Below are 14,216 nucleotides of genomic sequence, written 5' to 3'. Positions count from 1 at the left end.
TCTGCTCAAGGGAGGGTTAAAGATAGGCTGATTGTTGAGAGTGATAGCAGGGTTGCAGTAGACTGGATCAACAATGTAAATTCATGCCCAGTTGTTTATGCATTCGTTGTTAGTGATATAGTTGACAATCTCAGATTTTTGGGGGGTTTATAAATTGGGTTGCAAGGTCAGCTAATATGGATGCTGATGCTTTAGCAAAGGCTGGAATAGGCTAATTATTATGTTGTTTGTTTTTTCAGTTTAGCATTTGATTCCTGTTCGGGTGGGATTTATGGACTGTTGTAAGGGTTATTTCGAAGAGATCTATCTAGGTTGTAATCTTATTTTCTTTAATGAAAATCTAAGGCGCTCTTTTCCTCCTTCCGATGATTAAGGAGCTTCTTTTCAAGTTCCATTAATCAAGAAGAAGGTTTTTAATGAGGCCTTCTAATCTTATCAAAAAAAAAATCATTAATAACTGAAAATTTACATAATGTTTAAAACAGCCAAGACCCTTACAAGGAACAACCCGAAACACTCAAACAAAACATCCTGAACTCAATAACACAACTAACCAATTCCAGCCTTTACTACGTTATCAGCCTCAATATTAGATTAGATGATCTATCAACCGAGCTGATAATACCCTCCAATTCTCTTAACATGACAGCAATATCCTTCACTAAATAAAGATAAACACCAGGACATCTATCTAAATTCTTTACCCAATCCACTGCTAGTTTACTATCAGATTCAACAATCCAACGATTCTTGAACCTCTGAAGAGTAGAAAAAAAGAAAGTTAAACCCCTCTTAATGGCTAAAAGCTCCATCAAAATAGGAGGACCTGGACCCGAAGCCTCTTGGAAAGAACCCTTCATCTCGCCAACCTCATTCCTTAATAAACCACCTATACCACTCTTTCGCCAATCTCCACAAACAGTCGCATCCACATTCAAATTTAGAAAACCTTTTGGAGGAGGAACCCAAGGCACGATTTTAAAAATGGAATTCCTTGAAGAAGAGCATAAATCTCCAATAGAAGGATCACTAATGAGAGAGTCCTTAGAAATATCAACTTCCTTGAACTTAGCTAAAAACCAAGAAGCTAGCCTGAATCTAGCCAAGAAAAATAGCTCAATCTGATCAAAGCTCCTTGCTTCAAACACAATGGCGTTTCTAAATTTCCAAATAGTCCAAATAAAAACTCCCGGAATAAAGGACCAAATAGAGGAATAAGGCACCAAATCATTCCAAGCTAGTAAAAAGCTTTGAACATTAACATGAAGAACCGAACTAAGTTTCCAAAAATTCAGAAACTTATTCCAAAGGGACCATGCCACCCTGCAGGAGAAAAATAAATGGGCGACAGATTCTATGTTACTTTTACAAAGAGGACATGAAATGTCAACAATCCCCGAAACCCCTTGTTTTTGTAATTCAAACTTTACTGCCAATTTTTTTATAGTTTTCTTTTTTAAGATTTATTCATAAAATAAAAAATTATCATTCTAACTTTAAACATTTATACCCAAATAATTTGATTGAGTTATTTCATGGTTGAGTATTTAATTTCATATTTAAATTAATTAAACATATTCGTGTAATTTATTTGGTTTGGATTTCCAAAATTTCAGGAGGAAGTCCTAACATTTCTCAATGACAATAACACAAGGAATATAAACAAGAAATTAATATTAGAAATCAAGAAAGAAAAAGAGGAATTCTTGGAACGTACCTTCCTTTCAAGAGTTGAAACCCTTTTTTGATATTCCTCTCGCAGAGACTCCATTTCTGCTTCATTGGATTTTCTCTGTTCCAAGCTTTCAGCTGTTAATTTGCAATCTTTTTTTCATTGTTATTAGGATAGAGACAGTAGGGTATCTTCGTAAACATCTAGTTTTAACAAGTAATTACTCATCTTTAGCCATTGGATAATTAATCTCAAACAATAAAAGAAAAAAGACACTGGTAGAAAGTGGTCGACTTGTATTAAGGGAAGAAATTGATGATTCCAAGTACATCAAGGTTCATATTTACTTTTACGCATGGAAGTGAAACCACATGCAAAACAAGGGAAAGCTTGACCAAAGACAATAAAACATAGAGGTATATCAAATGGAAACAAAAAAAACCTATTTATCCATCAAATTTTTATCATACATATGCCATGTAACAGTCTAATATCATTATATTAACATCAGAGACGTTGAGCGGAATCTTCTAATTGATAATGTGGAATTTGTTCATTTAAGTCTCTATCGAGATGTGCATTTTTATTCAAGAAAGCACCAAAAATCAACAGACAAGAAGAAAAAATATTAGGTATGACTAGCATAGAGACAAACCAAACCATGTTAAACCATCTAGAGCAAAAGCATGTACATACCTTCAAATCCTCAATTACAACTTTAAGCTGCTCATTCTCATTCATCAGCTTAGAGATTTCATCAGCTTTTGCCTGAAAATTAAAAATGAATTGAGATTCAAGAACCATAAAACTTCAATTTTCATACAATATAAAATTATTTCTTCCCTATGGTGCCCTTTGTCTTGGACGGATGTAGCAGAAGATACCATCTCAAAGTCAAGCACATGGAAGAGAAAGTAAAGTTCATAACCAAATAAATAAAAGGTATAAGATTCCTTTCTATTGTTAGTAGTAAAAGCATCTTCTTGTAGGCTACTAAGTTCTAATCTCAGAAAACCTGCCTTTGCAACATAAAAACCACTTAACCCCCATCCCAACTTCTTAAAATAAGAAATAAAGTACATTAAAAAGCAGCCGGGTGTTATAAAGAACCACAAAGAATCTAACCTATGTTATGTTATTTTTCCATACAGGAGAACTGATATGCATACGAATGACAAATAAAAAGACAAGAGAAGAAAATATGATCATGTACATTGTAGCCATGTGTAATTAGTAATTAGTGTCCTAATTAGTCTGTAACAGAGTTATTTATTATTTAATTTGTACTGAAGATCTTATCTAAGTAGAATATTAGACAGGATAATGACTAAACTAGTTAAACCCTAGTAGGACTCTAAGTTAGTATCAGTGTATCACTTTAGAATTTTATCTCTATTGCACTATATTGCAATCTACCTATATTAAGGCTTAAATCAATGTGTTCGAATACCAAGAAAAAATACAAAAAAGAAAAAAATTAGAATAACATTAGTGAACTTCTAATATTAACAACACAGCAAAACAATGGAAGAAGTTAGGTACCTGAGCCTGTCTTGCAGCACCTTGCAATGCAGATTCCATCATTTTCAGTTCCATCTTCACCTTCTCCAATTCATGGATAGAATCCGCATTGTTAGATAAGACACTGGCAGAACTCAAGCGTATATCTTCTTTAGCATCATTTTCACAATCATTAATCTGCCGGTCCACTTCAACTCTTGTAGCATTTTCATCATTTTCAAGAACCGATTCAGTGGACAGAAAAAGTTCCTGAGCACTGTTAGTCTCCTCTACTATAGCAGAATGTGAACTTGAAGGCATTGGCTCATCAGGGCCATTGCCAGCATCAGCTTGGCTGTCAATTGATTCCTCATATTTAACTAGAGAACCTTTCTCTAAAGTTTCTTCTGTTTGTGTCTTTCGTTCATCATTAATTTCATGCATGTCTACAGCATCCCTTGACCCGGTCGGCACAGCCTCAGTAACTTCAACTGTGTCTACCTCTGCAATATCTAGTTTGGCTTCCTTGGATTCATAATTTGCAGAGGGTACTACATCTAAAATTTCTTTCTGATGTTCATTTTCTGGAGAATCTGATGACTTAACATTATTAAAGGTAGATTCAGAAGGCTCTGCAGAAATTGTTTCTGATTCTGATTCAGATTCAGATTTACCAGGGTCCGAAGTCACAGTATCTGCTCTCTCCACAACCTCTGAATGCTCGTTATTTTTTTCTACCTTGACAGCTTCTTTATCTTCTTCAACAGTGGTTTTCACATGAGAATGACCTGATTTGTCAGTTTCAGCCTTTTCTTTTTCCTCAACTTTGGGTGGACTGTCTGAAGATTCAAGTTTTTCTGATGATTCAACTTCAGTCTCCTCACTTTTCTGACCCATAAAGGACATAACTGGGTCAAATAGTGGTTTTCGGTCCGAAGACCACAATCCTGAAGCTGGAAGAATACAGACAGGAAGCCATAAGTATGACTGGTTCAAAACCCGCATTATAACTTCCATTTACAATATTTGTTCAACATTGAAAATATTAGAAATGATAAGCCATTAGAAGCATCGTCTTTTTTGGGACTTCGTGGACAAAAAAAGTTCAAAAACAAGCAACAGTATGTAGTGCTTCTTTAAGCATGAGATCAGCATTGACCTATTTATGCAAGGAATGTGACAAAATAAGGTAATATGATGATAACTTCATTTCAATGGAAGCAAATAAGTAACCTAATTTAGGGACTAGGGTCCATTGGATTCCACAGAAATTGAAGTAAAGCAGACACAGATAACAAACAGCATGTATTTTTTTATTATTCCAAACTCAAATAAAACAGTAGAAAAGTTAACCCTTCACAGGATAATTCAGGAATGGAAAACTACAAGATTAGCGCTGCAATAGGCAGTAGAGGCAAACTACAACTTAGGCTTCCTAATTGACATCCTATAACATGGAACTGAAGCAGTGTGCATTACTTGCAACATGTCACTTGCCTAACAAACTTTACAACTCTAGTTTAGTAACCTGATGATTCACACAAGCTATGACAACACCCGTTGTTACTATTTACCAAAATGAACTTAATATCATAATGCAAAACCTAAAATAGGTTTATACTAGACATTTGCATCCAAAAGCTTGAATATTACACAAAATACCAACAATGTAAGCAATGTAAAAAAAAGTACCTTCATTGTTGCTTGATTCAGACTTCTCCTCAAACCCGAGAGCTGTATCAAAATTCTTCTCAATATTCTTCACGCTTTCTTGGAGTTTATTGACTGCCCCGGCGAGATCAGGAAAGCCCCCTAAGGACACCTTCCCGCTGAACCAAGCCATCCTTTTTTTAACTATAAAAACCTAAAACAGCTCGATCCGAAAACTCAAATCCACCGATTCAAGCACATCAGAAACCCTACATTGACATTCCACAAATAAATTGATTAAAATAAAATACAATGATCCAACTTTTTCAAATCAGAACCCAACAAGATCTACATCCAAACTTGCGTACCAGGTAAGAATTACGAATTAACGATCCAATCAAAAGAATACGAACGCTGAGAATTGAGAAACTGAACTTGATAAAAGGAAAAGGGAAATTTGAAGAAAAAACCACGAGAAATTGGGGTTGCGATTGATTAAATTCATCTTAATAACTCATAAGTGAAATCAAATAAAGTGAAAAGGACATCAGAACTAAGAAGAATACGCATTTAAATTGGTTCGAGATAAAATAATATATACATGTACATAATCCATAATCCATAATCCAACGATAACACAAGATTCAAATTATCGGGAGGGGGAGAAGCATGAGTGAGAAGCGTAACCTGATAGAAAATGCGCGAAATTCAGATAAAAGAAGATTTAGTTTATAGAGTGAGAGAGAAGCTCGGTAGATCGAGGAAAGCAGCCGAAAGAAATGGGGTCGATCCACCTTTTGCTTCTTTCTTTGTGTCATTGGGTGGATGAAGATGACTTATTTGAGCTAGTACGTCGTCGTTTTCCAAGGGACTGAAGTTTTTCTTTTCTTTTTTTTTGGAGTAAAAACGAGATTTCAATTTTTTTACCTTCAACTCATTTTAATATTTTCTAGTATTTTATAATTAGGAGAAAGTGAACAAAGTTAATTCGAAATAATTTCTAATGAATATATTTTTGTTAAAATAATAATATTTTAAGTATAAATACATGAAAAAAAAGTGAATAATTATTGTTAATTATATGATAAACTATAATATTAATCACTAAACTTTAATTTTTGTATCGATTTGAATTTGATTATTGATTTTAAAAAATCAATTTATTATGAATTCATTAATGACTGATGACATAACACTTTGATATTATAACATGGAAGTTAAAATAATTTTTTTATTTAACCTCATTTTCTTCATTAAAATTATAGTTTCATCCATTTTCTTTTACCATTGAAATCTTCTAGTCTTTCACCATTGAAATCCTTCATTATTTGACGTCTCTTGCAACTACTCTAAATAACAACGAACTATTTTATTATCCTCTATCACTTTATTGATTTAAATTTTATCAAGTCTCTTTAAAATCTACAAAATTAAACAATAAAGACTACAATTTTTTTTTAGATTTGAAACTCTCAAATTTGAAATTATTTTAATGTTTGTTCGAAAATTCAAACTGTGAAATATATTCTTTTAAGAAGACAAATAGCATATCTCAAAGTTAAGTTCATCGAATGACCCTTGGAGGACATATGAGCATTAATATGATTGTCATATAATATATTTAACTCTGATATATCATGTGAGTCTATCAAAAGTAATATTAAAATAGTATAGTTGATCGAAAGATTTGTATCTATAAAAAATTTGATCATAAAGAGAAATATTAAAAGAAATCTTAAGAGGTACAATACAACTCTCACTAAAATTTAAGAATTAATGACAGGTGGGATTCCACTCAAATAAATAAATTAAAAGAGAATACTCACCAAAATTAAACTATTTGCATTAATACAAGAAATCTAAACATTAATTATGTGCATTAATATTTCAACTTTACAGGCCCTATCAAAAGAGAAGCAAGTAGTCAGGTTTCAGTATAAAAATTGTTCATCCTACTTTTTTAGACTGTAACAAAGAAAAAGAGTTGTAAAATGGAGAAGAAAACGATACGTTTCTCTTCGTTTCTATGGGGTTCGGGGTTAGTGTCCATCATTAGTTTCAGCTCCGTGCGGGCGTTTCATCGTCCTCGAGCAGCCACATGCGAGGATTGCGTACAGGGTTTCCTAAACCTTTACAACCCATACTTGGTGGGCCAAGTAGACCGACCCGATCGGCAGTGCTGCAATGCTTTGCACCTCACGTACTATTCTTTCGACTTCACCCAACTCGAAACTCGTCAGACTATCTGCGAATGCATTCGGAAGATCGAGGTGCACGACCAATACAAGCCTTCCCGTGCGAAGATCACACAATACTATCTGCGAAGATGCTTCCGGTGATTGGTTTCTATGTCCCCTTCCCGTGCCCTTGTATCCCTCCGACGATGACCGCAAACAGTAACGCTTACTCTCTCCATTTCATGATTAGTGTTTATTGATTGCAATATTAGTGATCGAGGAAACTGACGTCGTTCTAATTTTTTTCGACTGATTTGCAGCATGGGTTAAGCTAACGGAATGCAAGAAGCCAAGTCGATGTCGATGCATATCGGCACCGGAATAAACTGAAGAGTTGGCATCAAATTTCGTACAAGTTGTGTGATCTTGTAGTTAAACTCAGAATTTAACTTATGAATGTTCAATATGGACAATATTGGGAATTTTTTAAGCGCAGTTTTCTCATTTTACTCATTTAAGATTTGATTTGCAATTGGATACTCCAAGGTATGTTTAAAACAAAACGTTAGAAGACATTTGATATCGACACATGATTTTATGTTAATATGTTTAAACATTTAAAAAGTTATAATAAAATTGAAGGATGCATAATTATAAATTTTTAAGTGATATATAATTAGATCATCAATATAAAATATAAAAAAAAACTATCTAAATTTTATAAGAATTTAAAATTCTTAAAGGATACACATTCTTAAGTCCATCTTAACAACACCAAACATTTAAATCAATGTATTTTATAAAAAAATATCACATTTAACTAAATAGACACGTTGACTCGTGTTCTTTTTCTTTCTAATTTTAGTCTCTAAAATTTTATTTTATGACAAAAAATCTCTAATGTTTGACTAAATAGTCAATTTGGTCCATGTTCTCTCTTTTTTTTTAAACATTTTGGACTCCAAAATCTTATTTTTAGACAAAAATGTATCTATCTTGAAGCATTAACAATTTGTTAACTAATACGAATCAAGTGATCTCGATGGAAAATGAGCAATTTGTTAAATAATAAGAATGTCAAGGGAGTCCAATCTCAAATGATAGAAAATTATTTTTGAACATATATTGTCTTATACTTACTCAGCCACAAAATAAAACGATGGAACCCAAAATACTTCAACAAAAGAATCGAAGTGATTATTTAACGATAAGCTAAAAACAATTTTTTAGCATTATAACTTAAAATAAATGGTGCAAGATTATTTCAGCTTTAACAAAGATCTTAAGTTAGAGATCATGATAATGCAGCAAAACTTAATGGTAAAGCTTTATCATTGTATAGGTGGAGGATACCCGTATGGAAATAAAAGGAAAAAACATGCATATTACAGGGCTGAACATCAATGGGATAGAGAGGTTGAAGATGAAGCCACTTTGAAGATGAGGAACTTGAGACTCTCCATTGAAAAGTAAATGAAGGTCCCTCTAGAATGAGAGAAATAACACCCAAACTTTGAACCCACCACACATTGCCATCCATCCCCATATTTGCTGTCAAACTCCTGTCATCCCAAAAAAATCAAAATTTCAATGGACTTAAACCACTGGAAAACCATGCAAAAAAATACTGATGTTTTGATGTCAGGGAACCAACTTATAAAATTTCAAGGATGAAAGCAGATTACCAATAAAAAGTATAAAAAATTTATCTATATATATGATAATTTGAAATTTTCATGAGAAGATTGTCCTGATCCCTTCGGTTCGAAAGAAGAAGAAGAATACCTTTTTGATGTATCCGGCTATTGATTTGTAATCAGATACATCGTGGTGATCCAAAGCCTGAGAAGCAGAAGACATAGCATGGATTTGCATCTGCAATGGCATATCTGTGTCTTCTACCAATGCTTTTCCTTCCAACATGTTTCTTCTACTTCTCTTTTGTTTCACAGAGAAACAATGAATCCTGGTTTGGGATTTTATGCCAAATTCAGTTCCAAAAAAGGCAAAATACGAAACAAATGAAGGGCTTTTTCTGATATTTTCCCAAAAGTGGAGGAGCTAAGGGGGTTATATTAAGTACAAACAAGGTAATATCAGGGTGGTTAGTTGGTACATTTTGCCAACGCTTTTGTGCTTATCCCTCTCGTAGGGCCTTTTTTATCGTTCCGTTTTCTTCTATTTACTTTTCATTGCCCATAAGGATAACCCCTTTTCTTTCTGTTATTGTTTTTTTAGGTTCGCTTGCTTATGTTTTTATTTAATTATTGATTGAAGTAGGAGAGAGTTAACAATCGAGTCGGTTAAAAAATTAAGTTGGTTGAATTTATGAGTGAAATATTATCGACAAATCTTAAAAAGTAACCTCAAAACCAACTCACTTTGTTAAGTGAAATATGATGGATTTATATATACGTCTTGAAGCCTGTTTTGAACTAATAGATTCAGTTACTGTATAACAGAAACTTAACAACTAGTCTTGACTTAACTATTTCGTACTAGGATGTAAACGAACACGAACGAGTATATGTTCATGTTTATTCGTTTAACTTTAACTGAACAAACGAACGAATATGACTAACTAAACGAATGAAATTTTTTGTTCGTATTCATTTATTAAGAAAATTTAGGTTGTTCGTGTTTGTTTGATAAACGAACATAAATGCACGAACGCAAACAAACACAAACGAACGAATAGAAATGAACGTAGACGAATATAAACGAACGAACATAAAATTAATTGGTTTATATTTGAGAAGAGTTTTTTTTTCTTTTCAAGTAATATTAGGATTATAATTTCTTTAATTGATTTGAGTACTTTTTATTTGGGTTTAAAATTAATTGAGTTTAAAAATATTAATGGGTTTAAAGTTAAAATTTATTAAATCTTTATATTTCAAACGGGCCAGAAGAACACAAACGAATAAACAAACGAGCATAAACGAACATAAACAGAGGAACATAAATGAACGAATATAAATGAACAGATTATCGAACGTTCACCAACGTAAATGAACGAACGAGTCTTTTGTTCGTGTTCGTTCATTTAATTAAACGAACATAAAATTTTGTTTATGTTTGTTCGTTTAATAAATAAATGAACATAAATGAACTTTTCGTCGAATGATTCGCTGAACTTTCGATTTGTTTACAAGCCTAGCACGTACAACCATAACTCTAACCATGAGTTTTATTTAAATTGAAGTTAGTTTATAAGATTTAAGTTAAATTAAATTGAATGTATTTATTTAAGTTTATATTTAAAATTAAATATAAATTATTTATAATATTATATTATTGATTATTGGTTAGTTCTAATTGTATTTGTTCATTAACTATATATATATATTTATTTATTTTTTAATAGTCTTGGTGATTATAAGGTAGTATATATTTAGAACTTTTTTCAAGCGCATACATCATGCAGACACGGTTGCTTAAATCTAAGACTTCTAAGAAGAACAATATTTTTTTTAATCACTAAAACCACTTGATGGATTCATATTTATATTTGTTATATAATAAAAAAATTATAATATTATTTAATAAATCAAAATGTAATGCCCCGATTTTCGGGTTATTAGTTTTGGGTAAAAAAATCGAGTGAGTTTAAATGCATTAAGGAAACCATTTAAGAGTTTTGGGTCAATGCATAGTTGTTTGGGTAGGGCTTGAAACCAATAAGACTAAAAATGTATGTTTTAAAAGTGTACACCAAATGAGGGGATAAAGACTGTAATTAACCCCAAAATTTATTCAAAGGCTGAATATCATTTAAGAAGGGTGATTTAACCGGGCAGAACTCTCTCATTCCTCTTTTTTCATCCACCTTGTCTTCTTCCCTTCTTCCCTTCTTCCCTTCTTCCTTCCAAGCTCCATTTTTTCTTTCTCTTCACAATTTGGTTCAAAGGTGAAAGCTTTGAGAGCCTAATTCTTTGTTTAAGAAATCTGAGGTAAGACTTGAAGAGTTCTTTCTCTAAGATTTCATTCAAGTGCTCTTTTGCTAGAAATGGCTATGGAAAAACCATAATGAAGGTTTAAGAGAGGTTTTGGAATTTTGGGTTCTTTAGCATCCTCATTTCGTATTTGTCGATAAAAAAATAAATTTATTATTTGTTGACATCATAGATCGAGATTCAAATCCTGCATCACTCCTCACGCTTTTTTCTTTCTTTCTTTCAAATTGGCAATGACAATAAATGCTATTTTTCATCTAATTGTGGGGAGAAGTCACCGATGGTGGTTGAGAGCTTAAAAGGCATGCAATGGTGAAAATCTATTTGTTTTGGAAAATTTGGTGATTGAAAATCTTACAATGCAGAAGCAGATAGTGATACCAATGGCCCCCGTGTAGGCAGTGTTTAGATATTTGACACATCTAAAGCGTTTCTAGGAGTTTGAGGTATGACCTTCTTGAACCTTTGAATGAGTTTGTAACTCATTTTCATTGATTTTTCATAGTGAGAGAAGTGGGAGAAAGCTCAAGGGATCAAGGCAAAGGAAATGATATTTTTTGGTGAGCTTGGAGTTGTTCTTGCAATTCTTAGGTGAAAGGTAACACATTTCTAACTTTCTCGTACTTCTTGTAGATCAAAATGTTAAGCTTTGATGCATGTTGTGTGTATAAGCCTTTGTTTGCATTTGGGTGGGGTTTAAGGCATGAAATGAGTTTTGTTGTGTATTTTAAAGATATGTAGTGATATTATAGCACCCAAACGTTCATCTTGTCCCTAGAGTATGGAAGTTGGTGACTCAAATAGGCATGTTCCGACGAATTAATAATTTTTCCAAAAAAGATCGATCCCTTAAGGGAAAGGATTGATCTCTAGATCGAAATGATCAATCCCAAACTCTCTGTTATGCAATGGATCAATCACTTTTCAAATGGATCGATCCCTCAGAAGAAAGGATCGATCCCTCGGGGAAAAGGATCGATCCCTCGAAAGAAAGGATTGTTCCCTTCATTGTTTTGCCGATGGGAAAAGATGGAAATTAATTCAGTAAAGGTCTAAAGTGTTATGAAATGTTGTCTTGGTATCAACATGTTTGAATGAGTTTAGTTTGGTCCATTAATTGATTTACACAATTACTTAAACCTTAAACCCAAAAACTAATGATAATGATCAAACTCAACTAATAACGTTATGAAATAAATCGACATAAAACTAGCCTTGTTTGATACTTGAGGAAACGACGAGGACACTCGAGTCTGTTGACAACGTGAGCGTTACATGTATAAAATATTCGAATATATTTAATCTAGTGCTTGGAAACTTTAAATGCTAATTGGATGTTTTGCCAATGCTACGTGACCCGGACACATCCCGAGTACTTTAGAGGAATAAACTAGTCAAGTAAGTGTCAATGCTTCGTGACCCGAACTTGACCCGAGTGTGAAGGAGACACTGATGCTAGGTGACCTAGATCTTCTTTAAGTGTTGTAAGTAAAGAGGGGTGTGAGTTCTACGATGTTGTGTGACCCCGAGCTACACCATGATACTTATTGTTTTCTTGAGTGTTGAATTTGCTCATAACTATATTGTATCATGCTTATATGTTGAATGCATGTAGTACAACTTGGTTATTTTTTAAAGCACTAAGCTTGTGAGCTCAGCGTATGGAATTTGTTCCGTGCGCAGGTCAGTAAGTGCCAACTGAAGAGCTCTTCACCAGACTTGGATTCCATACTCGACTTCTTCAGAATACGTTTTGAGAATTTTAGAGGGCATGTACTGCCATAGACCCTTATTTGTATCTTGAGTCATAAACTCTACATTTAAATTATTGATATATTTTGGAGACTTATATCGGGAGATCCCCATATTAAATACTTATATTTTGTTCTTGCCGGTATTGAAGTTTTATGGATGGTACTTTCATGAAACATTTTCAAAATAAAATGTTTAGCCGATTACGTGGTTTCGTCAAACACCGTAATTCAATGATCTTTTGGTCGAATTGGATTAGGGTGTTACATAAAATGTATAAAATCATATATATATCTCGAGAACACCGATGAGCACCATTAACTATTAGCATTATTAATTTAATTTATAAAGCTTTAAAATTATAAAGTACTCAATGTGTAATTATAAATTAATTAAAAGTATAAACATAAATTATTTAAAATAAAATATTAACTATATTATTTTTTATAATATCATTTTAAATAATAATTAAATCAAATATTAATCCTTAAATTCTTTTTTTCTTTGAAGTCGTCGACGTCATTTTCATCGCCATTATCACTATTGATGTCGTCATCGTTGTTGTCATTGTCGTTATTACTATCGTCAATTTCACTGTTATCGCCATGTCGTTGTTGTTGTCGTGTCAAAGCAAGAAAAAAAATTGAGGTTTTTTAATTTAAGGATTAATATTTGATCCAATTATCATTTAAAATAAAATTATAAAAAAATAATATAATTAATATTTTATTTTAAATATTTTATGTTTAATTTTTTAACTAATTTATAAGTTTTATAAATTACTTTTTAATTTTAAAGTTTTATAAATTAAATTAATGGTAGTCAATCGTTAATTATAATAATCGGTATTTGTCGAACCTCCTAGAATTTTCCATATATATAACACTATTTCGGAGAGATTATGTGTTATTATAAAAAGTTGAAATCCAATGGCGCCTTATGTATATAAGCTTTTGTATTTTTTATAACATCAAATAAAGTGATAATTTTCAATTTACAACCAAATAAGAGATAATGTTAAATTTGTACTCAAATAAATTTGTAGTCTCTAATTTATGCCTTATTAAACCCTTAGCATGAAAAATATATTGTTTTAAATACTAATAAAAAATAAAAATGATTTGAATATAATAAAATATTTTGAATTTGTGGTGCTAATTAAACACACGATAAAACACAATAAGTCTGAAATAAAATTAATTATACCCTAAAATAATATAATAAAGCAATTATTCAAGATAATTAATAAATTAGCATAGTTTCGTTCAAGTTGGAAGAAGAAACAAGGGCAAAGGTAGTCAAGGAAAGGAATCTAATCAAAATTAGGTAGTTTGTCAATTATTTTAAAAAATTAATGGGGGCCAGAAACACTTATTTTTTATATTCCAAAATTTTATTAATTTACTTTTTTTATTAATCACAATCGTTAAATCAATTTTTTTTAAAATTTTAATTTTTTTAGAATATTAATATAATTTTAGGAAATCTCTTTAAAAAATATGTAAATTT

The 14,216-nt window shown here is 32.0% G+C and overlaps 2 protein-coding genes across 4 annotated transcripts in view; both read right to left on the bottom strand.

Annotated features, from left to right (window-relative positions):
* LOC120169432 (golgin candidate 5-like) overlaps positions 1-14,216 on the bottom strand; it is a 45,412-nt gene that overhangs the window by 20,900 nt on the left and 10,296 nt on the right. Inside the window, exons 1-5 of one of the 3 annotated variants that reach the window (XM_039177574.1) lie at positions 5,510-5,630; positions 4,865-5,096; positions 3,215-4,125; positions 2,369-2,440; positions 1,718-1,792 (exon numbers count right to left, since the gene is read on the bottom strand). In XM_039177574.1, the coding sequence (XP_039033505.1) occupies positions 1,718-1,792; positions 2,369-2,440; positions 3,215-4,125; positions 4,865-5,015 (1,209 nt within the window). In that variant the 5' untranslated portion in view covers positions 5,016-5,096; positions 5,510-5,630. Of the gene's footprint in view, positions 1-1,717; positions 1,793-2,368; positions 2,441-3,214; positions 4,126-4,864; positions 5,097-5,509; positions 5,631-14,216 lie in introns of those variants that run through there. The other 2 variants (XM_039177575.1, XM_039177576.1) reach the window with 2 other exon arrangements.
* LOC120169869 (dynein light chain LC6, flagellar outer arm-like) lies at positions 8,400-8,979 on the bottom strand. The gene is made up of 2 exons (XM_039177951.1): positions 8,785-8,979; positions 8,400-8,561 (listed from the first exon to the last, which is right to left on the bottom strand). The coding sequence occupies exons 1-2, from the start codon at positions 8,920-8,922 to the stop codon at positions 8,400-8,402; spliced, it is 300 nt and encodes a 99-aa protein (XP_039033882.1). The 5' UTR covers positions 8,923-8,979.

Source organism: Hibiscus syriacus, unplaced genomic scaffold (genome assembly GCF_006381635.1).
Source record: "Hibiscus syriacus cultivar Baekdansim isolate YM2019G1 unplaced genomic scaffold, ASM638163v2 tig00111769_pilon, whole genome shotgun sequence".
In the NCBI taxonomy this organism is placed as follows: Eukaryota; Viridiplantae; Streptophyta; class Magnoliopsida; order Malvales; family Malvaceae; genus Hibiscus; species Hibiscus syriacus.
This window is presented reverse-complemented; position numbering and strand designations above follow the sequence as displayed.